The sequence below is a fragment of the Triplophysa dalaica genome, chromosome 7 (assembly GCF_015846415.1).
Source record: "Triplophysa dalaica isolate WHDGS20190420 chromosome 7, ASM1584641v1, whole genome shotgun sequence".
Lineage (NCBI taxonomy): Eukaryota > Metazoa > Chordata > Actinopteri > Cypriniformes > Nemacheilidae > Triplophysa > Triplophysa dalaica.
In genome coordinates this window covers 4,075,860-4,101,596 of record NC_079548.1, presented here as the reverse complement: position 1 = coordinate 4,101,596, position 25,737 = coordinate 4,075,860, and the positions used below count along the sequence as shown (strand labels likewise).

At 38.4% G+C, this 25,737-nt stretch overlaps 1 protein-coding gene across 2 annotated transcripts in view; it reads left to right on the top strand.

Moving 5' to 3' along the window:
- The first annotated feature begins 1,367 nt into the window (after positions 1-1,367).
- Positions 1,368-25,737, top strand: part of LOC130426049 (GTPase IMAP family member 8-like) — a 38,746-nt gene continuing 14,376 nt past the window's right edge. The window contains exons 1-4 of one of the 2 annotated variants that reach the window (XM_056752564.1): positions 1,368-1,438; positions 1,639-1,674; positions 22,787-22,822; positions 24,778-25,422. In XM_056752564.1, coding sequence (XP_056608542.1) covers positions 1,423-1,438; positions 1,639-1,674; positions 22,787-22,822; positions 24,778-25,422 — 733 coding nt within the window. In that variant the 5' untranslated portion in view covers positions 1,368-1,422. The remainder of the gene's footprint in view (positions 1,439-1,638; positions 1,675-22,786; positions 22,823-24,777; positions 25,423-25,737) is intronic. The other variant, XM_056752567.1, reaches the window with a different exon arrangement.

Here is a 25,737-nt window from a genome sequence, read left to right as displayed (position 1 = left end):
TTTCCAATTATGTTTTCTAAACAAACAACATTTACTAAATATTAAAATATTTAGTTCATTGTAAAGTGTTTTCTATTTTGCATTATATTTCTAACATCCACCAAATTTTCTCACTCCCAATAAAGATATGATTGACACAGTTCTACTGGATAGAATTGTAGTTTTTATTATTTGTAGACAAGAATGAAGCATAACACAGACTAATAAGTTAATTTAATAAAACTTTAATTAAAGTGATAATTTGTTAATTTGTCCAAATGTTTAAAGTCCATATATGTGACAATTGAGACAATGTAATTACTGGTGTTCATTTTCTATATGTTACAGGTCAAAGTGTTTTTTAAAGTATCTGAGCACGATAACATTTTCGCCTCTGTTCCCATATCCATCCAGATTTAGGTTTGGATTTAAGGTTTTGAAGAGGATTTGCTTTGCATGATGGAACCTTCCTGTTGTGACTTGATAGGTTTGCTGATGCTTTTCTGTATCTCAGTGGTAAGAGCATGGCACTGGCAATGTCAAGACCTCTTTAAAATTAAGTTTCCCAGAAGCTGTGTATTTTTTCATACTCTGAACAGTGATGCTGCTAATGTTAGTACTGAGTCAACTCTCAGCTAATTTGTACATCATATGTGACCCTGGATTATAAAACCAGTCTTCAGTAGCAGGAAAATTTTAGTAAAAGACAAAAATACATTGTATGGGGCTAAATGATAAATTTTTCTTTTATGGATAAAATCATTATGATATTAAGTAAATTTCTTGTTCCATGAAGATATTTTGTAAATTTCTTATTCATTATATAATAGCCTTATTTTTGTGAGTGGGTGGTCTTTCACAATGCATCTGATTAACAACTTCAAAATTAATTTTCTCAATATTTAGATTTTCTTTGCACACTCAGATTCCTGAGTTTTAAACGGTTGTATCTCAGACTGGTATCGTTCTATTTTAACAACAAACGTCAATATAAATCTTATTTTTTCAGCTTTCACATGATATGAAAATCACAATTTCGAAAAATTGACCCATTAAGACTGGTTGTGTTTTGCAGGGTCACATCTTTGTTGTAAACATATAAGCCAATAAACAAGTTTAATGTTAAACTGGGGTTAAAAAAGATAAATAAGCCCGATGCTCAAATTATTTTTTAAAGTTTATCATTTGACATGCTTTAATAATTCGGGTTATTTCCTTGACTTATTCGTGGAATATTGCGTTAAAAATATGCTTTAAAGTACTTTAAAAAAATAAGGTAACAGTGCTAGACAAAATATTTGTAAGTAAATATCTGTGTCATTTTTTTAGAAATACGTCATGAAATACGTCATGAAAATAGTCAAGTCCAAAGACCGCAAGTGACGGGGAACTGTTACGCAGATACAGTTTCCTCTTATTTTCGATTTCAAGTGCGTGGGTAAAATGGCGTTCAATGTTGGTAAGTTTTAGATTTCCGGTAATAGCTCAGTTTATTAATCCATCATATTTTGTTGATGTTGTAAAAGTACATTTCGTTTAGTTTTTGAAGTTGTGTATCTCTCCACACTTTCTGAAAAACTAGAAGTAAAGGTTTTGGTAGGATCAAATGTTTGCATTAATCGACGCATATCTTCTATTCTGTCACTGTCTTTAAAATAGACGGAAACTACTCGAGAACAAGAGAACAAGAGAAACGTAAGTAACAATATATATTATACTATATGATATAATGTATTGGTGGGTAATCTTGGTCTTTGGAAGGATGCTTACGTAACTCATTCCAGTTCATCATCTTTTGAGGGAGAGCAGGGGCCAAAGGACAATTTAATGCATGGTTTTATCTATCAAGTCTGTCTATACTAGGTGGTATTTAGTACAAATGAAGAACGACTTTAAAGATAAATTGCACATTGTTGGCCTATAGGCCTACTTTCGACTCCAATCAGTTGGGACAAAAGTAACAGAACAACAAGGTGTGACGGGGTTAAAGCAGTCAGGGTTGCCAGGTCCAAGAAATATTTCCAGCCCAATAACCCCTCAAAACCCGCCGAAAAGGAATAAAACTAGCCCAATTTTTTCCCTCTGTCAAATCAAAGTTTACAACTGCCTAAAGACGTTTCTATTGCCATATTTTTTATCTGAATGGTTTCCTATGTATTGTATATATTGTTTTTGTTCTGTTGAACACAAAATAAGTTTTGGGATATTTAGTAAAGCAAACAATTCTGGGTCACGTTTGACTACTATGGTATGGTAGTCAATGATGCCAAATAATTTTCAGCAGCTAACATTCTAGCAAATATCGTTGTTTTCAACCGATCAAATACATTTATACAGGTTTAGAAACAACTAGTTTCATAACAGAATATTCATTTTTGGGTGGAGTGTCCCTTTAAAAATATCCCACGTGCACGTAAATGGACGAGAAACATGTTTTTTCTTCGTAAGACATGCAGAAACTTGGTTAAGAAATAAACATGGATACATTTATTGCATAATGTATAATCTGTACAAGCACTTCAATGATTTAGTTGTTCTAGACTACGCATAGCGCTGATCAAACGTGATATTTGGCAGCCGGAAGAATCAAGTGTTGAACACTCACGAGTGATTTCTATCATTGTGCAACGTGACATTCACCTGATGAAACATTGGTTAAAACATAATTCGGATGTACTGTGTCTAATACCACCGCTAAGTTTTCCTCTTTGGTTGAGCTGAGCTCCCGCGTCCCTCCATGTACTGTAGCCTGCCTGTCAGACTCGTTCCCCACACATTTAAGACCGGGCCGGTCCTAGAGTTGGCAGGTATTTATTCGGAGTGTGAATATACATTAAGCAACTCATCAATTAGGATTTATCCTTAGAATATAAATAAACATTTTGGCGGCCGCGCAACATTATGAAAGTAGCCCAAAAATCCGCAACCCGCGGCTCCATAATTTTTCCCGCAATTGCATTCTCAAAATAGCCCAATTGTGCGGGAAAACCGCGTACCTGGCAACACTGAAAGCAGTGGCGGAGCCAGACGGGTGTCCTGGCAGCCACCACCAGTGTTTAAATATTAAGCTAACTTTGAAATGCTTAAGCTATTTATCTGGTCGTGGTACTCAAAAGATTACCTCAATTGCAAATAGCCTGTTTACATATAATAAAGGGCTAATAAAAAACAGCTAAGTCACTCCATAGTTCGGCCAGCCATGTAACGAATCTAGTTGTGTGTTACGAGATAGAGACTCTGACAATTCATGGTATTTGAATATTTTTTTTAAGCCAAATCACGTTACAAACACCAGGTTAAGTAAATTATTATTTCTCTTTTGATACCAGGTTAGGGTTACACCCAGAGATGCGCAGATAAGCTGTCACCCGCATCCGCTGCTTCAAATAAATTATCCACCCGCCCGCACGTATAATTTTCTCTGAAATAGATATCCGCACCTGACCCGGATACGATCGTCACTTTAATTACTCAGTAAATTTTTTAGCACTGTCTTTGTCTGTAAATGCTTAAATCTAATCTTTCGATTTAGCACACACATGATGTACCATATAAAAGGTACCAGCCTTATTGCGTTCATATACATACACTGCCTCACAGTCGTTGCATAACATACCCAGCCCTGGATTCATCCTTGTTAAACCACTTCGCTAAAACGCTCCCACACGGTACTTTTCTTTCCTACCTTTCTTTCCGTCATCTAGGGCTCATTTCTTTTAAATTACTGCAAATTAGCGGCTGATTAAAAATGCATTTAAAACATATTCGTATTTTTTTTTTAAAATTGTTAATATTGTATATGATATCATACACCCGCGACCCACCCGCACTTAATCAGAATGTATTTTTTTATTACCCGACCCGCGGATCATCCGCAGCGCCCGCGGATTTAACCGCCATCCGCGCATCACTATTACACACTGACTTTCTATCATGGTCTATGGACCCCCTGAAGTTGCCTTGGCCACCCCCAGGACACCCCATGTGAAAAACTCTAGCTCCGCCATGGGTTAAAGGCTCCATGAGGTGCTGTAAAAGTCTTCTTGATTTTATTTTCCTGTAAACCACTACATGTTACTTTTTAAAACACGCTCTTTTCTCTCTGCATGTGGATATTCAGCTGATCTTTGACAATTTTTTGCAGCAGCGCAAAATTTATTTTGTTTTTACTTGATCTAATATTTGATCTTTTTCTAAATGTTGTTGATTCAGTAAATTTCTCAATATATGAGTGAATATGATAAAGGTCTTGTTAATGATTAGACATGGCATGGTTTCAGATGGTAAATATCATATATTAAGTTTGGTGCCCACCTTAGAGATAATCACCATATTTATAATAAAACGATTATATTAAACATGTTATAATAATCCTATAATAACATACAAAATCATTGATTGTTGCCACTGTAAATCTATATTAAATTATTTTAAGATCTCCAATACTTTCAAAATCTTTACATTTTGGAAATAATGTATTTTCTGTATATATATTTCTGTATATATTGTGATATACAAGTATAATATTTACTGAACAAAAATTAATTATTTTATTTATTTAAATTAGCAAAGTTTGAAGGCTAATTTTGTTAACGTGATTGTTTTAAACAATTATTTACATAAGTTACCTTTTTTATCTATTTGTATCAATACTGTGAGAGTTTTTTACCCAGTTGCTGCTGAGTTTTTTACCCAGTGGGGCAAAGGCCCCCTCGCCACCTCATACATTTAAAAGATTTCTAAACAATATTGAATACTTATGATCTACTTATGTCTTAACGGTCAGTTCTTGTCCTTGATTCTGGTCAGCTGATCGGAGTTCTAAGCCGTTATAAAATACCCCGATATATAACGGCTTACCGCACCCCAAAGCCTAAGTAACCCACTGTTTTTTGGGGATTATTGCTTTGATAAAATCTGCAGTCATATGGGTTTAATAAAAAGCTATTTTATTTCTTAAGGTGTGCGTTTAACACCGTTGCACCCTACAAGTTAGATTTTTTCATGTTACTCTCTGACTATGACCTTGTTAACATATAAAATATTTTGTCCTGTACCTATTTAAAAAATATTACATTGCATTTTAATTTTAAATTTCAGTTTCATCAAATTTTCAAAAGTAACCCAACAGTATCAACTTGAAAATAAACTCATAACCATAATAATCCTCATACCAGCTCAGAAAGCTTTGAGTTGACTGGACAAATGTTATTTAAAAAAAATCATAGAATATAACATAACCTTGAGACCAGTTAAGCATTTAAGCAGCAATAGTCAAAAGTGTTTTTTTCTGTCATCATGTATATCTTGTTGAAAGGTATTAATTCTGTATTTTATTATCCATTTTGCTGACAGAAATTAAAAGCTATATTCACTTATTCATGCATTGAATCAGTGCGAGATGTTCACTGTTGGGCTGGGTTGGGCAGAATTTACATATAAATAAATGGACAATTTTTATGATTTAGGCCGAAAATGAGCTTCCCCACTATAAAAGATCAGCAGCCGCCACTGCTGTAGGACTTCTACCAGTCTCAAGTACCACCTAAACGCAAAGCATCCCTTAGCTAATGCGGAAGTAAACACAAGTTCATCTTACACTCTAAAAAAAGGCTGGGTTAAAATAACCCAATTTGGGTTATTTTGGTAACCAAACATTGGGTCAAATATGGACAAACCCAGCGTTGGGTTATTTTAACCCAGCCAGTTGGGTTAAATCTTTGACCCAACATGCTGGGTTGTTTTATTTAAATCAACTTTTGCTTAAAAATTACATTGATGGTTTAAAACAAACCCGAAATGTTTAAAAATAATAATAACAAAATCACAGAGAAATACTCGAGGCATCAGTAAGAATCAATAGTTTTATTAAGGATCAAAATGCAAGACAAAAGGAATTCATAAAAACATGCAATATGTTATGCTCAATGAACAATAAAATGGCATATAAAACACTTTGATGAAATGTATGTTTATACATATTTAAAGAACATTAATTTCAATAAATTACATCAGTTTAGATTTTAACATATACATTTAACAAGGTTATTAAAGTGGCACAAGTAAATATAAATAGTTAGACAACTTAACACTTCAAAACGCTATAAAAAGTATTTTACTAAACCCTTGTTAATAGAACCGCATTTATATGTTAAAATATAAGTCTATGCACAAATTTTCTATAAAAAAAGAAATAAACAAGCGTTATGGATGTGAAAAAGGGACACCGTAACTTTCCTCTTCATATAAACTCACAAAACATTTTAAATAGTGTTAGTTCTTTCGGTTTCAGCACTGCTTAACCTGACATATCCACGGAGCAGTCTTACTTAAGAGGATTCTTTTCCTAGGAGTTGTAGACAACAGTGTGGTGTGCACTTTCGGAAGTGGATGTCCAGCAGGAGGGTTTCTTTATCAATTTGTTCATCTATAAAGAGACAAGAAAAGAGACAAGAGAAGAATGTAAGGAAACTGGCCAACCCAGAGCACAATGGATTATAATAAACATATAAAGAAGTACATTAACATTTTACCTAAATAATGTTTACCTTTAAGCCTGTTATGAAAACATCCACGTTCCAGTTGACATTCTCTTGAATAGAATGATCCATTAATATAAGCTGTTATTCTGCAACCTGTCAGTGGGGGGAAAAAGAAGAGTGGGCTCTAGTACAGAAAGCGAAATACAGTCTTAAAAAATAATATTATAAACGTTAAAACAACCCTTCACTAATTCGACACACTCGGGAATAAGTTTAAGTCTAAAAAAAGCAACAATTGTTCGTCTCATATACCCAAAATTAACTATATCGCATTGTTAACCACTAACGTTATAAGAGCCAGCGGCTATTCCCGAAGCAATGGCCGAGATAGAGCTGCGCTCCACGGAGACACGACCGCTGATAGCCTGAAGCTCACACCTCCGACAGCGTCTTAACAAAATCTCAAAGAGGCGTTATGTTTATATATAAATCACGTATTTGAGTTCTTAACAACAACATTCTCGTCTAAAAGACTCTTAAATCTAAGTTCCGTCACCGAACATTAGCGGTATTTATAAAAAAAAACGAGCTGGATGTTTGCTTTTGCCACGTCGCTCTCGTGTCGACCTTAAACTAATATCAAGATGCGTAAGTTACTAAACTAAATTCCTCACACAAGTCACACATTTCAGAGGAAATGTTCACCAAAAATGAAGTTTAAATGATTAAAAAGCTGTAAATTAGAACAACGTGGGCATAACGTTACAGACTAGCTATCCAAAGCTAACGAAGCTAGATTGTAACGTTACTTTCAAACCTAATGCGAACAGCCGAATTTTGCATACTTTTGCATTTTTTTTTACAGTAATAGTTTTATACATTAAAAACTCGTAAAACATACCTTTTATTCTCCGAATAACAGCTTTCCGAGATGAAGTGGATCAAAATGCCCGCGAAGGTAAAGTTTGTCTGATGCGTACAGGAGTGGGAGGGGTTTACTCTCTCAACTGTCACTCAATAGGTTGGTTTCACGTGACGTCACGATGCTGCATCGTGAGAGCGCGAAATTCAGATGGAGGGCAGGAAGTAAAATAGTTGAGGATCTGCCAGTGCCGTCTGAAAAAATGCCAATGTTTTGTGTAGTTTACGGCTGCTCCAATCGTTCAAACAGAGAAAAGGATTTTACAGAGTACCAAAGATTGTCACTCATAAATGTGAGACATGTAAAAAGTTCACAGAACAACGCCGTAAAAAGTGGATTTTTAACGAACTTCTGCGGTCGGGAGGAGCGGAGCAGAGTCTGTTAATGCCCGTGTGTGCTGCGACCACTTCGTCGGAGGTTATGTTATATAGCCAAATTGTTTTTTGTGTCTGTGTTTATATAGCATTCGGTTTTCGTTAAATGCTCTTTACTTAGTAATTATTATAAAGTTAACGGTAGTCTAATATGCAGTTCATTTTGGCTTTTTTGACTGCCCTAGCGCTTTGGGTGACGTTGAGTCGGTAGATTGGGCTCCGACGGTCAACCTAAGGTCCCCAAAAACTAAACCCAAATCAGAGGCATCCCTCAAACGAGAGCAGAGGATGACGCTCAAGGAAGACCAACAAAGACGGTCGAAATGTGCAGAGGCTATGTTGGATCTCCAACAGACAGATGAGAGCCAGGATCTGACACAGACAGCCGAAAGTTCCGAACCGAAGCAGCGTGACTAGTGACCAGTGGATAAAAGTATTACACTTGTGTAAAACTAGTGACGAGGGCTAGTGACTAGTCCAATTGTACTGGCTATATGTATTATATGTAATGAAATGGAATCTAATCTGTTATTGCACACCATGTTCTTATTATAACAATTGTTGAAAAATCTAATATTGTAAATAAACCACCATTTATAATTCTGTCTTCTCAATGGCATTTAATGTTTGCATTTATATTAAACAACAGCCAGAACTTACAAAGACCACACTTATAACAATAGTCAAAATGATAGATAGTTGGTGATGTCAACAGCATCCACTGTTGGCAAATCTTCAAGTTCGACATAAAAGCTCAATCATCTTCAGGAGTAACGGGTCACGACCAACATATCTGTTTACTAACTCCTTGTATATTTTGCTTGAAACTGGTCCTAATTTCATACAATACGGACTCTCCGCAACGGTTTCCTCCATAGACGTATTCTCCATATTTACTTCCTGCCCTCCATCTGAAATCGCCCCGCCTTCGAGCGTCATCATAATCACGTGACTGAAACCCAGCTATTGGACCAGACTGGTAACCCAGCTTTTGGGTTACTCAAAAAATGACCCAACACTAAGAAAATAACCCAACAAAATGACCCAACAGGCTCAACCCAGCTGTTGGGTTAAACAAATAACCCAGCATTTTTTAGAGTGTATTGAACATAATTTAATTTTCATCGCAAATTATCATAGTAGAACAGCTTTCTCAAGCAGTTTGTGATGCATTTTGGAAACAGGAGATGAGCCCCTGGTCTAATGCGCCACCTGGCTTGAGACACCTGTTCTCAAAGATTTACTTTTAGTCATTATTTGGGTAGCACACATATTCTGAATGCCTGCGGCAGAATTCAACTGAACCATTTTAATCTAGATTAATTCCAAGATTATAGTGAGATTAATCTAGATTTAAAAAAATAATCTATGCCCACAACAAATATTTTCTTTATTTACCTTTAAAAAAAAAAAACACTATTGCTTGAACGGTTGCTATATGCTGTCTCACACGACGAAATCTTTTAGTTTTGTGAAGACTACTGTCGTGCTCTGAGAGGGAGGACTGAGTGATTGGTTGGGTTTCTCAAACTCACCGCTAATGGCTGCTAAAACTCCCACCCTAGACCTTTTAGTCTTATGAGGGGCCCGGGTCTACCCCAGCCCCCCCTCAATTTAAACCCTTCAGGGTAGTTTAGTATATTGTTGAATTTACATATTTACAGATGGTATGTACACTTGTGCAAATGGATAATGTCGTGTGCAGAGGTAATGTAATGTTATGTACATGTCGGAATAAATGCATAAATGCATTTAGGAATAAAGAAGCAGTTTGGCAGCAGGACGTGACAGAAAACTTGTAACTGTATTTCATTCAGGTAGAGCAGTGTCGTTGCTAGGAAACGCTCATTTGTGTACTACCACTGTGTCACGCGTTGAAGTCTTGTTTGACCCTTTTTTAAAAGTTGTGTTTTCAGTCCCCAAAAAATGACTTGTGTAAACAGAGTTGCCAAGAACTTAATTATTTTTATTGGTGTGACATAAAAAAATAGATGGTGGTTATTTATATAATAGGTGATTTCATAATATTACTTTTTGAAGCTTTCAGTGTAACATCTGTGGATAATATAGGTCCGTAGAACCATTCAGAGTATCGGATCGGTGCATCCCTACTTATTATAGGGAGATGGGAAGGTCTGTTATACTTAGAACTGGAGAAAGCGTTTCAGCTAAAATGGATCACTAAATCGTATATTGGCAGTGATGTAAGTGAGCGTTCACAGTTTAAAAATGAATTTTTATCATAGTAAAATCTACACAACCCTGGCACGTTTGTTCCCTGTGCCTCCCACATCACTGGTGTGGTTTCACACTTAACTCTATCCCCGCCAGCCTTTCTTAAAAAAAGTTGCCAGCCTACGCCAGCGTTTTTTAACATTTTCACCAAAGTGGAATGGCTCACAGTACATTTTCTGTAAAGAATATATAGACAAACAATATGTCAAATGAAAGAACAGTCTCAGCTTTTAAACAAAAGAAACTATTCTTCTACCTTCTTTTGTTAGTTTTTTATCACTCCATAGATGTGGGTAGGATTCTTCAAAAATGCATCACTTTGATTAAACAGCTGAGATAATTTACATTTTTTGTCAAAGGTTCCGCCCATATTCCACTCGGAACAATCATCAAAAACCGTTAAAACATACTTTCTAGGTCTGGGATTCTGTACTTTTTCTCAAAGGTGTTTAACAGCACCACCTGCTGCTTAACAGTACATACACTGATTGCCGTAAAAACTCGTCTTTGGCGGGGAATAGTTTTTTTTAAAATGACGAGATAACTCAATGGCGGTAAAAGAGTTAATGATGTTTAATTAACAAAGTTGGGGGATTTTACGTGTGCCTTTGTTTTGTGTTTTATATTTTATTATTAAAAAGTGTGTTGTCCAACACTGCCTGCAATTGGGTTCATCCACCATTCTCACGACATCTTTAAACATGAAAGCTCTTTTACCCATGATTTTCTTAACACAAGGAAAAAAATAAGTCTTCTAATTTCATAATTTGAAAAATAAGTTACTAAATATAATCAGAGTACTTAAAAAAACATGCAAACCGACTGTGTCACGAAACGTGTGGGGATAGAAGAACCCAAATGCAGGCAGCGGTACGGGGTAACAAAAGATTTTAATAAACACAAAACAAAAACCCACAATGGGGTAAAATACAGGGGATAAACAAAGACAGCCAAACAGGAACGAAAAACTCACGTAGGGTAACAAACTGTAACAAAAACTCTCAGGATCCAAAAACAGGAACAGAGCACTGGAAATGAACGCTGGGACACAGCGTATTGATAACTCCTTGGAACAAGAGTTCAGACAGGCAAACAGACATCAAAGGTTCCAGTATGTACAAAAACAAACGAGCACAGGACAGAGAATACAAGGGCATTAAATAGGGAGACGAACAAAGGTAAATTAACAATAGGCAGGTGTGGGTAATGAAACACTCAAGGGAAGCTAACGAGGAGACGAGAGGGGCTGGGCCTTAGACGAGACACGAGAAGGAGCATGACAGCCAATATCTAAGCCATGCCATGTCCTTCTCACACAAAACCCTAGACTTAGTCATGACTCCGCTGCAAGAATAAGAATAAACATGACATGATAGCGGAATCATGACATAAGCCCCCCCTCAAATGAACACCTCCAGGTGTTCACCAAGGGGTAACTAACAAGACAAGACAGACTGGGTAACAGACAAAAACCAACAGAACATTGAAAACATGATTAGGGGCATACAAGAAATAATAACAAACGGGTTGGGGTGAGACAATAAAAATAACAAACAAGGGAGGGGGGTGGGGGCAAATAAGAGTACCTAGGGGGCAGTCCAAAAGGGTATGGATAGGGTGGGACAATCTTAGGGGGAGTCACGGTCTGGGGTGGCGCTCTGGAGCGCGAAGCCCCAGGGGGATTGACTTGGGAAGTCCAGTGAGGAACAGGGGCAGGCTTTGCTTTCGGCTGGAAGGCCGGCTGGGCGGGGCTTGACACCGGCTGGAAGACCGGCTGGGCAGCACTCTCCGGACTCGGGACCACCGGACTCGGGACCACCGGACTCGGGACCACCGGACTCGGGACCACCGGACTCGGGACCACCGGACTCGGGACCACCGGACTCGGGACCACCGGACTCGGGACCACCGGACTCGGGACCACCGGACTCGGGACCACCGGACTCGGGACCACCGGACTCGGGACCACCGGACTCGGGACCACCGGACTCGGGACCACCGGACTCGGGACCACCGGACTCGGGACCACCGGACTCGGGACCACCGGACTCGGGACCACCGGACTCGGGACCACCGGACTCGGGACCACCGGACTCGGGACCACCGGACTCGGGACCACCGGACTCGGGACCACCGGACTCGGGACCACCGGACTCGGGACCACCGGACTCGGGACCACCGGACTCGGGACCACCGGACTCGGGACCACCTTCCGTTGCCTCTTCTTCAACCGAGCCACCCGTCTGGTGGTTGGCTGAAGGAACGAGGTGAATGGGGTGGGGGGCTCGGGATTGGAGGTCTCGGTCGAGGACCGCCAGGATTCCCGTCTCCCCCGCCTGCCAGTGAGACCGGGTGGTTGTGGAGAGGCTGCAGAGGCTGAGGTGGGAGTCGTGGCGATGCCCACAACCTCGATCTGCAGAGGACCACTCTCTGGTGACGTGACCAGCGGAGATGAGTAAGTAAGTGATGTGGTCGCGGACTTCTCACGAGCTGCGGCGGCAAACCACACGGCGTCGAAGTCCAACGGCCACAACGCTCTCATCTCCGATCGAGAGAGTGGATCTCTGAGACCGGTGTTTAACAGCACCGCCAGCTCCCCCTCCCCGAAGATGTCTAGTCCAGCGATGTCGAGGAACCTCTCCACAAACTCATGCACCGTCTCACTCCCCTGGCGAAGACTGCAGAGGCGACGGGCAACACCACGACGGCCAGTGTTCATGGCTGCTTGCTGGGTTCAGTTTTGGCTCGTTAGTTCTGTCACGAAACGTGTGGGGATAGAAGAACCCAAATGCAGGCAGCGGTACGGGGTAACAAAAGATTTTAATAAACACAAAACAAAAACCCACAATGGGGTAAAATACAGGGGATAAACAAAGACAGCCAAACAGGAACGAAAAACTCACGTAGGGTAACAAACTTTAACAAAAACTCTCAGGATCCAAAAACAGGAACAGAGCACTGGAAATGAACGCTGGGACACAGCGTATTGATAACTCCTTGGAACAAGAGTTCAGACAGGCAAACAGACATCAAAGGTTCCAGTATGTACAAAAACAAACGAGCACAGGACAGAGAATACAAGGGCATTAAATAGGGAGACGAACAAAGGTAAATTAACAATAGGCAGGTGTGGGTAATGAAACACTCAAGGGAAGCTAACGAGGAGACGAGAGGGGCGGGGCCATAGACGAGACACGAGAAGGAGCATGACAGCCAATATCTAAGCCATGCCATGTCCTTCTCACACAAAACCCTAGACTTAGTCATGACTCCGCTGCAAGAATAAGAATAAACATGACATGATAGCGGAATCATGACAGACTGCCTTAACACAAACTATGTTAAGTGAAATGGTATTGTTGAGTTCAAGTAACTAAGAATTTTCATTGGATTTATTGCACTGTAAACCAGAACAAGTTTGCAATACTAAATTTTGATTACTTTGCATGCACCTATCTTCTTAACAGTGGTAACCACAAAACTGAAAAATATGTCAAACTCTTCTCAATATCTAAGAGAAGTGAACATTAAATACTATCAAGTCTTCAACTTTACTAAAAACATATAAAAAATTCATATTTTTAAAAATGTACTCTCCTAATATATGCTCCTGTGTTATGTATTATCTTTAATTTTTTTTGCACTGTCCATTGAGCAGACCTGTCCTGACCTCCATTTCACTGCTGATTATACCCTGTATGATTGTGTATGTGACAAATAATAAACTTGAAACTTGAAACTAATGCAGTCTGGCGTATAGCATGCTGTGCATCTTTTCTGCGCATATGCAGGATCTGCTCTCCACTGCCACTCGCTGGTGTATTAAAGTAATTGCTTTGCTTGCTGCTACTTGCTTGCTTGAAGTATACTAAAGGCGAAAAGTTAAATTTTGTATTTCCCCTGCAAGTAATCGTAAATTGAAAAAAAACTAGTAAGATGTATACATTTTGACAACTGAGTAAAGTTAACAATAATTTGTAAGTAAGAACAACAATTAGATTTTACAGTGTAATTAATATAAATACACTCAAAAATAAAATGAAGCCTATGAATGTGTCGCGTTATCTGCAAAGTTTGCCACTGGAGTGTATCATACATTATACAGTGATGAGTAGAAAACCCAAAACAAATCTACAAGGTCTATGAAATACTCGAGATTTCAATGCAGTTTGATAAATACCTCCACAATAGTCAATAGTAGGCAATTTAAATTGAGAAACAATTTTTTTACGAGCAATATACGTAAAGCAATTTCAGGTTCGATATAAAGTACTAATACCAAATTAACCTTACTCAAAACATTATTAATATGATTTTTAAAGGTAAATCTAGCCATAATCCAAGATATTTGATAGTATCAAAGATGGCACTCTATGCAGTAGAGTGCCATCTTTACATACAATGACAAAGGAAATTATTCATAGATTTCAGTTTCTGTCTAGTGTAAAAACCCACCCACTGTCCCAACAACGGAATCCAATAGGTGTGGTTGAAGTGATTTCTACATCTAGACTAGCCCATCCTATCCTGACACATCGATTTTGCGCTAACAGAACAGGTTCCTTTCAATCTTTTTGTAATAACAGACTTTGAAGAATTCAGATAATATCAACAATAACAATTTATTATACCAGGCAGGCACAACATTAATTAAAATCATAGACTGCATATACAAAGAAATTCCTAATTTATTAAGCAAAGATTATCAACATAGTAAAAGCTTTCCTGTAGCTCATAAAAGCAATGTAAGTCACTTTGGATAAAAGCGTCTGCCAAATGCTTACAGTTTTATTTGATTGCTTAAGCACGATTTTCAAAACAGGGCCCGTGTTTTCAAAACACTACACACAATAAGCACAACCACACACCCAATTAGCAAAACACTACAGATCCTTTGCATAATTAAACACTCTTGTAAAAACTATACACTTCTGTTTAAAAACCACACTTTGTTACCATGTGAAACACACACGTTTCACATTACTATACTCTGTTTGCACGAGTTACATTCTGCTGTGATAAACCTAAAACACTTTTAGCACTTCTACTTCCCTATAATTAGAGTAGACTACCATCAACAAAGTAAAAATATAGTGTAAATCCACCAAACACTACACAAGAGCAATGTTGCAGACTGAAGAACTCATTTATTTCTCAACACGCCCAAAATGTTGACAAGGAGATTCATAATACTGTAACAAAATGTCACTGTTTACTGTAAAAAAAAAAAAACTAGACATTGTCTCTTCGCGTAGCTGGATCTGGCCAGAGAATTTCATCAACATCGCAGGCAATGTTGTCATTAGCAAGACACCTCGGAAAGAAACGTCTTGAATGACGAATCCATCCTTGCATTGCTGCTACCTCCATCTGGTCACAGGCCTCCTCCATGGCTTGCATGAGGGGTACCTCAGCCTGGAGACGGAGATCATATACCTTCCACCGCCATGCCGAGAAAAATAGGGTTGAGGAATGGAGAGTATGGTGGAAGATATAGGACGGTGAAATGTGGATGAAACCAGTTCTGAACCAGAGCAGAGCGGTGGAAAGACACATTGTCCCAGACAACAATATATTGCATATGATCGATTTGATTTGCTGCTGTTATGTTGTGCAATTGGTCCAAGAATGTAAGTATGAGTGCTGTGTTGTAAGGGCCCATATGGGCATGGCGGTGGAGGACCCCATTCTGTGTAATGGATGCACACAGTGTTATATTACCCCACCGTTGCCATGGGACATTGACTATAGCCCTGTGGCCAATGGTGTTTCTTGCCCTTATTTGTGTTCTCTTCAGGTTGAACCCAGCCTCATCTACGTAAATGAACTCATGCTGGATCTCCTCTCCATCCATTCGTAATACTCCCTGAAGAACAGTGTCAGGCAAAATTGTGTAGCTCAGTGTAGATCTAGTATACATATTACAGTACAGTAAAAGATTATGAGACAGTATGCAAGATCACACTGCTAAAGTAAATACATACCTCTGCATAATCATGCCGCAGTCGTTTCACCCTTTCGGAATTGCGCTCAAAAGGGACTCGATAAATTTGCTTCATTTGAATATGTTTTTTTTTTTAAGGATGCATGCCAGTGTTGATGTTGAGACCAGATGGTCTGATCTCATTTGTCTGATACGGTCCTCTTTGAGCACCTTTTTGTCTTCTTCTTCCTCTACCTCCAGCATGGCTTCCATCTCTACCTCTGTTGATTCCTCTTCCTCCTCTTCCTCCTCCCCCTCCCCTGCCGGCGAACAAAACATAAATATAAATACATACACAAACATAACACAAGTCCGGGTCCGGTCCTCTCTCTTCCACGGTCCGGTCGCTCGTTCCTTTTATATGCTCCCATCTCCTACGTGATTCGAGCCGGGTGTGCGCACAGCTGGCGCTCATTCACAATTACTCACCGGACTCGAACCACGGTCTCGCCCCGTCTACTCTACTACAATGAAATCATAGATTCACAATACATACGAAAACATAAAGGTAATGTTTTCAGATTTATCCACTCTGGGACCCGGATCCCTCTGGATGAAACGCCAATACGACACAAAATTTGTACGTATACAAAAGCGTCTCTGAGTGGACGGCCTGTAATTCCCCCCACACTCCTAAGGACCTGCTACTGGCCATCGGCCTGAATGAGATCTACTGGGACACTCTTGACACATCTCTTGATTACTAGAAACTTCAAGGTTCCTCCCCTCTCATGTAAAACTCATCTTTGAGCATCAGAATAGCATATTGTAATGTTTTAACCATTTAAATTTTGTCCACACTGAAAGTGGCCCGATGAGACGTGACAAATGCCTTGTTCTTAATCTTGTTACCATTCAATTCAATTCAATTCAAGTTTATTTACATAGCGCTTTTCACAATGTGTATTGTTTCAAATCAGCTTTACAGGGGCAAACAGGAAAAACAGAAAAGGTAAAAACACAGCACAGTGCATGGTATTTATACAACGAGTAAGATCATTCTAATAAATAATATCTAAATAAATAAATAAATGCAGTCTCCCGGTGAGCAGACCAACACTGCCCTGCTGTGGCGAGGAACCCAAACTCCAATGATTGATTAACCGGGAGGGCCAGATCCTCTCTGACGTTTCATAGCTGCGCTCAGACTGGGATGGTCTGATGGTTATATTTCTCTTGGGTGGTGGTGGAATTGCCTTAGATGGAGCTGGGATGGTCAGTCAGTCTGTAGCTGTAGCTGGCATAATCTCTAGTTGGGATGGGCATCTGTAGATCATCTGGACCTGGCAGAATTTCTTCCTACCTCGGGGTGGGCATCCCGAGGCGAAGGCAGAAGGAGAATAATTATCGTAGTTGCTGTTCATTAACTATGCATTAAGTGAAAGCTTGGCTGAAAAGATGTGTCTTTAATCTAGATTTAAATTGGGAGAGTGTGTCTGACCCTCGAATAGAATCAGGAAGGCTATTCCAGAGTTTAGGTGCAACGTATGAGAAAGCTCGACCCCCTTCGGTGGATTTAGTTATTCTAGGTGTTGTCAAAAGTCCTAAGTTTTGAGATCTTAGAGAGCGTGATGGGTTGTATCGTGATAAAAGCTCGGTTAAGTAAGTAGATGCTAAACCGTTCAGGGCTTTGTAAGTAATTAAAATAATTTTAAAATCAATACAATACTTAATGGGTAGCCAGTGAAGCGATGATAAAACTGGGGTTATGTGATCGTATTTTCTTGACCTAGTAAGAACTCTGGCAGCTGCATTCTGAACTAACTGTAGTTTGTTTATCGATGATACAGGACAACCACTAAGTAGAGCACTACAATAGTCAAGCCGTGAGGTCACAAATGCATGAATAAGCTTTTCTGCGTCAGCAACACATAAAATATTTGTAATTTGGCAACATTTCTAAGGTGGGAGAAGACTGTTTTTGTGATATTTGAGATGTGATGTGTAAATGAGAGGTTGCCGTCTAATATAACGCCTAGATCTTTAACTGTATTTGTTGGAGTAACAGTGCAGCTTTGGTGCTATAAGTAATATTTCAGTTTTGCTAGAGTTTAAAAGGAGAAAATTACTAAGTCATCCAATGTTTTATGTTATCATGTCGTGTTTTGTTTGGTGTACACAGGGTTTTTATTCCTGTGTGCGTATTTTCAGAAATGTGCATATTTTACAGTTTTTTTCAATTTCTTAAACTCATTTCTTGAAAAGATGCCTCATATTATCAAAACAGTAAACACAAATCCACAAATCTCATTATACGTTCAGTTTTAAAGTAGTTTTAAAGTAGGAAACGACGTTCAAACTTCACGAAGAGGCAAATTGGTTTACAGTTTTTCTCAATTGTTTACACACATTTTCTGAAAGCATGCCTCATATTCTCAAAACTCTACACACAAATCCAAAAAAACACACACAATGGGCAAAATCCCTCAATTCTCCTGCAAAATTAAACTTTACATTCAAAACAATGTTATTTCTTCTCAAAATGGGATTTTGTTTTCAAATGACACACACAAACCATCATATGTATAGACATTTATAAGAACCAGCTGAACAATGATGTGCTCAATGTAAAACACTATGATAAATGTAAAACACTTCTCCATTCATCATAATGACTTAGGCCTTTTTTGGGTTTAGTGTTACACTTACTACAGACAGTACAAACATAAGTGTGATGTAAAATATTTGAGAATATTGTTTTTATACTCAATACAGGGTAAAATTGTATTTTTATTAGTGGTGGGCCGTTAACGCAGTGAGACTCTTATCGCGCGATAAAAAAAATGTCGCCGTTAATCTATTCTCAAAGTTGGGTTGTGAGCTGGGTCTATACTACGCAAGCTATGATGACTTTCACCTTGATATTTTAGCGCGGATGTATACCAGCTTAACTGCACTGTACGGGGCGAGAACGAGATTTTTCAACTCGCGTGATTCGCGTCATTCGCGGAAGCAGAAGCAGCCTCATCATCTCATAACCAGGGCTTCATTCTCGCGATTCGCGCCGCAAGTAGGTCTATTGGCTCTTTGCATTAACATATAAATCACTCGCGCTTGACACGCCATTCGCGTTTGGTCTGAACACAACATAACGTTACTGTGAAATTACCGCATCAAACGTGACGTGATAACATGGATGCAGCTATGAAGCCGCCGGGTTTGCTTCAGGGAATATTAATTTTTAAGAAGCTTCCCAATAGAAACATCGCCAAGACTAAGGTTGTTTGCACCTTGTGCAATGCGGAATTGGTTTAAAAAAAACACTTTCTCTCAACAGGTAGTGGTCTAACTTTAGTTGAAACCAGTAACTTTGTATTGAGATCTAATGTATTATGGCTCCTGTATGACATATCGCTTGTTGCTCCCTCACTCTTTGTAAGTCGCTTTGGATAAAAGCGTCTGCTAAATGACTAAATGTAAATGTACTGCAGGAGCTCTTCCAGTCTCAAGTACCACCTAAACACAAAGCATCCCTTAGCTAATGCGGAAGTAAACACAAGTTCATCTTATTGAACATAATTTAATTTTCATCACCAATTATCATAGTAGAACAGCTTTCTCAAGCAGTTTGTGATGCATTTTGGAAACAGGAGATGAGCCCCTGGTCTAATGCGCCACCTGGCTTGAGAAACCCGTTCTCAAAGACTTACTTTTAGTCATTATTTGGGTAGCACACATATTCTGAATGCCTTCGGCAGAATTCAAATGAGCCATTTTAATCTAGATTAATCTAGATTAAAAAAATTAATCTATGCCCACCACTAATTCTTATTTTTCCCGCAAAAACAATGTACACAGTGTACATCCCATTCCCAACCAACACAAAGTTGCAGATACACTACATACAAAACAACAGAAGAATTTACTGTATACAGTGTTGAGAGTAAGCATCAATTGTGGGACTCACTTGCACATAGTTATATCGCAATTCTTTGACTCATTCTGAATTGTGTTCAAATGGCACCATGTAGACCTGCTTTATCCTGAGATGATTTCTGCGCAAGACACGGTCCAGTGTTGATAAGCTTACCCTATCAATATTTTGAAACATGTCATTGTTTTCTATTATTTTTCTTTGTATTTGCCGTAATGTTATGGCGTTGTTTTCTAGGACCGTGTTCATGATTTCAGTTTCCTGTTCAGGAGACAGAACATGTTCCCAACCACCTTGTGTAGGTAATCTTTCAGTTCTGCCAAACAAATGGTAAAATACTGTAAATACAAAGTACATTTCCTAAATACTTGAAACATACTTTACAGTATTTTTACAGTCCTACAGAACAGTCCACAGGCAATACTGTACTACTGTACTCATTGAGTACTGTATTGATATGCAGTGATGCAATTTTCTAGTGAGAGTAGATTTCTTACCTATTCTCATTTCGGAAAGTCCGGATGATTGATGCTACAGTGTTCCTGCTCAAATGTGGCTGTACTCTTTGCCCAGCCTCCCTCATTGTTAGACCATGGTTGACCACATGATCAACCAAAGTGGCTCGGATCTCATCAGATATTACGGTCCTTGGCCTTCCTCGTCTTCGTCCTCGTCCTCCCCGTCCTCCTCCTCTTACTCTCACTCCCCTGGCTCTGCCTCTGTTTCCAATGTTGGCATCCATTGCTCCAAAAGAAGAGCTCACCTGTTGCCCTTTTATGCTAAAGCTCTGATTGCTAATTGTAAATCTGTGTGACGGTTGTTTGCCCTTGTGATGAGTCAGTGTGCATATTTGAATGACAGTGTGTTCCTTGTGAAAACAAGATATTTTCTGCATGAAAATTGTGCCTAAAGCAGAGAATTGTGTGTAGTGTTTTGAAAAAAGTGTGTTATAGAACTGCAATTTGAGTGTAAAGCAGGAACTGTGCTTGTTGTTTAGCAGAATTGGTTCAGGGGGTTGGTGAATGAGCTACATGTTGTGGTCATTGTGTCTCAAGTACCAGAATTTGTGTGTAAACAATTGAGAAAAACTGTAATCATTTGAAAATATATTGTCATTTATGTTACTAAAATACATATTGATAATACATTATTAAACTGCCCCTCTCAATATGATTTATAGTATTATTAGTTTTGAATGCTTGTTATTTGAAAATAACAACCCTTTGAATGTCACAACTTGCCAATCAGAATCAAGCATTCAAAAGAGCCGTGTAATATGTAATTCTTCTGTATGTAATTTAAAATTTAGCTGTAAAGACTGTTAAGTATTTGAGAACGATTTGTGTTTATTTTTTACCTGGTAGACTGGTAAGAAGGCTACATAAAATAAGTTTGATTAGTGGACAATATTTTTTTCAATTTTAATAGAGAAATCACTTACAAAACTTATATCAGAATGTTGCCTTTCATTTATAAAATTACGCTGTTAAAGAAATCTGTACATTCATTTGGAGATTAAATGTGTCCTCAGCAACTACAGAGCGGCTGCCAAACAACACAGACGTAGCAACAGTGGCCCAGTGATACTTGTAATGGAGACAGCAGTTATAAATCTGGGTATTTTTTAACTGCTTGGAAAGCAGCTCAACCAATCGGAATCAAAGACCAGAACTGACAGTTTTATAAAAATCATTGTTGAACTTTTCCCAAAAACATGTATAAATATGACTTTTTAATAGTTCAAATTGAATCTGAACTAGTTTTCTTTGCAGTATTTGAGGTCTGAAAAAAAACCAGCTGTTTTTATTTTCTTGTATCGCTTTAGACCAGGGCTACTCAAAGTCCGGACTCCGGTCCGGATCCGGACCCGAGGGAATTAAATCCGGACCCGCTTGTTTGACTTCTGGCGCCGCTGCGAATCGACATCGCATGACCGCGAGAGAGAGACGAGACCCGCCTGCTCTGTATGCTTTTGAATCGCTCTCGCGATAGTGCAATGTCAATTGCTTCCGTGAAATCCAGTAAGCCATTACATTTGACGTAATCGAGCGGGTTAATAAAACGACACTTCACCGAGGTGTGTGCGCGGTTTTATAGGTGAGGATGTCCATTACTAAAAAAAGAAAAGCTAACGAAGAAAACAGAGCCTTTAAAGATGACTGAACACAGAGGTACGGATTCATTTTGCCCCCCAGCGTTCTGTTTAATTTGTAGCGAGACTGTTGGAATTATAAAAAGTGGAAATGTCAAACGGCACTATGCACTAACAACCACTCCTTTTGTGCCATCGTTAAGGCAGCTGATTGAGAACAGACACTGCCATTTCTCACATAAGGCTGCTCTGTATTTTGCACCATTTTATTTTTGGCCTATACCTCTTGGTATGTTTTGCCACCTTTGGATTTGTTGTAAATGAATTTTAAATGCAAAATACTCTTCATTGTTTTCAAAAAGGTAATGTTAATTCATTATAAAAAGTTATAAGGATGTGTATTAAAAACAAATTTTGAAACAACCAATTGTCCAGACCTTTGACATTCTCGTAGATCTGGACCTTTGAAAGTAGACTTTGAGAAGCCCTGCTTGGTTCAGTAAGCGGTTTGAATCTTGCCGCAATATTTTGACAGTTATATAAACATACTTACACAAGGACATTCACTGCCCTCTGCCCATTTCAAGCCGAAACGTTTGTTACACAATTATGTTATACAATCATTATATACCAGCAGAAAATACACACTATACTCATATAAATAAGTGTATGTTGAACTAGATTCACCATTATTTCTAAGACTTAACTGGCGAAAACGATAACTTATCGTATCGCATATCATAAATCGTATTATTAATAGAAAATACATTGGTTATTGTATTCCATGTGCAGTGCTATGATTGATGTATGTGTGTGGTTACAAACTGTGTGTGTTTTATTTTCAGTAGGCCGCCACAGTCCAGACTATGATCGTCCCAACAGTAAGTGAGATCTGCTGAATGATTAATACCAAATTATGGCAGAGCTTACCAGGACTGACATAATAGTTTTCTATTTAACTGTCACTGAAAATGAATATCTCTTTGATAACTATTCCTTACGAGAGCAGACTGCTCTGGATGACTTGTAAAACCATTCAATATTTTTTTCAACAATAGAGGTTATGCATTGACGTCACTTTCCCACACGAACAACATGTCAACACGCCGGAGCACGCCTCCTTGAGTGGTATTACACTTGCTACTTTCAATAAGAGGAACAAAAACTAGGACTTAAACAACAGTTATTTCCTGAAATTAACAGCAGTTGGACTCGATGGTGATCCTTACAACTTACATAGAAACCAGGTGTCCTAAGACACTGAAATATTGTAGGGAACTGCATTTCTTGATATTTATTTTGTACCCAAATTCTATGCCGGAGGAAATACAAAAATCAAAGTCTTAGAGAGAAAGATTTTCTACTCAAGCAAAACATGTTTGGTGGTTTAATAAACCAAATCTTTTATGAGACTCAAGGTAGAACCCAATTGCAAGGTAGAGAACGGACGAGATGATGGTACAGGTAAACAGATATTTATTTTTACAAAGAACAAAAAGGACAAAACAAAACCCACGAGAGGGAAACAAGACAGAGTAATACATTTAAACAAAACAAGAACAGGGACTAACTAAACTACAAAACAAACACTTGAAACAAAACTAAACTAAACTTACTAGGAACTCGACGACACAGGGTACAGGGTACAAGGAACAAGGTGAGCATAAAGCTGTGGAACAAGGAAACATCAAACAGCGACAAGGTAAAGTACACAGCAACAAACTTCGGGTACAACTTACAATAAACGCGTACAGGACAACGAGACATGAGGACTCTTTATAGGGACAAACTAAAGAGGTAACAGGTGCAGGGGATAAACACTCAAGGAAAGCTTATTAACATAAACTAGGGAACAGGAGGGTAGGAACGATGACGCAGACTAGAGAGAGATGAAATGGTCTCTCTCCCACATGAAATAGAGGATTCAACTTCAAACCAAGAATTTCCTAACAAGAAGAGGTGGAATCATAACAGCATCTTACAAGATTTACATTGCTCTTCTAAATGTTTACAATACATGTGCAATAAACTAATCTTCATGTAGTATGAAATTCATCTGTTTAGAATGTTAAAACAAGTACATTTACATAACATTTAAATAAATAAAAAGTTGGTGTGTATCAGTATTATGGTATGGTTCAACTTACCCGAGCTGAGCTGAGTCTGATATGAAATGGTAGGCAAACATCCAGGTTTCAGAATTCCATTTATTTCAGAAAAATTCCATTTGCTTTTTTCTATCCTTTAAAAGTCTTTAACAAGAAATCTCTCCAATGTTCTGCTCAATATGTTTATACAATCAATCACACAACAACTTATTCAGTTCTTAACAGACTATAGATATCAGTAAACACTGCTGCATTCAGTCTTTCTACCACTCAATGGGCGTGACCTGCTTGACATTACGTGACATGACAAGTGCGGTGATGACACGTGTATACCCTCCATAGTTAAGGTTATCTCGTTTAACAGTTCACCTCTGGTTTACAAATGGATATTAAATCCTTTTTATGTTACATTCACATTAAATCATCAAAACCCCTCTATTTAAAATGCAAAACATGAGCAGCCAGAGTTTTAACATAATAATAAATTCTCATCTATTCTCATCTTTAACATAGAAGTTGTGATCCTAGGAACTGTGTCAAAATGAACATTGGTTGTATTGTGCAGTAAGTAAAGTGCTGTAACCATGTTTTCTTTGATTCTTGGTGATATCAAACGGTTCTGTCGATTTGTATTATTAATACAATATTTTACTAACTTTGCATTGCTTAAGATGTTTTAACATTACAGTTAAAGTTCCACATTCCATAAAACCACAAATGTGTTTCAGTGAGTGATCTGAGGATTGTTCTGCTGGGGAAGAGCTCATCAGAAAACGTCATAGTGATGAAGTCTATTCTGGGAGTAGATCTGAGACAAAGTGAAGGTCCTTCAGAGTATTTACAGTATAACAGTCTGAGAGTCGGTGGACCAGTGGAGAACAGGCACATCACAGTCATCAACAGTGTCAATTTGCTCCAGCCGGACCTCTCGTGCTCTCAGATCACAGATCGAGTGAAAGAGTGTGTCAGTCTGTGTGTTCCAGGACCTCATGCGTTCATACTCGTACTGCAGCATCACAACTTCAGTGTACAGGACTGGAACAGAGTCAAACATGTGCTGAAAGAATTCAGTGAAGACGCCATGAAACACACAATAGTTATGACTACTGCTGAAGAAACAGACGGCTTCCTGGGCACATTTGAGAGAATGAATGAATGTATTACTGATGTAATGAAGGAGTGTGGAGGTGGACATCTTCAGTTTGATAAAGAACAACCAGAATGGCGCTCTGAGATGTTCAGAACAATAGATGAGATACAGAAGAAAGAACCTGACGAATATCTCAAATGTGAGATCTTTGTGGATGCAGAAGGATCATCTGTTGACCCTGTAGGGGAGGATCAAGAAAGACTTAAAAAGGGAAATTATACAGGTATTTAAGATTATGCTTTTATAAATTTTACTACAATTGAATCCATTTAAAAATGTTATATTTTGTTTGAAAAATAATGGACTGGAAAGTGCAGACTTTTTTAATTCAATATCATGATCTACAAAGTTACAAACGATTTTAAAGAATACATTTCATACCAAATTAATGGTTTGGGTCCTCTTAGTAAAGTAAAACAATTTGCTGTTAAAAAATAAAAACGTTCATATCGCAAAAGCATTTATATAATATGATATAACACATTACATATATGAATTAATATAATATAACACAATTAACTTGAAAAATGAAATGTGA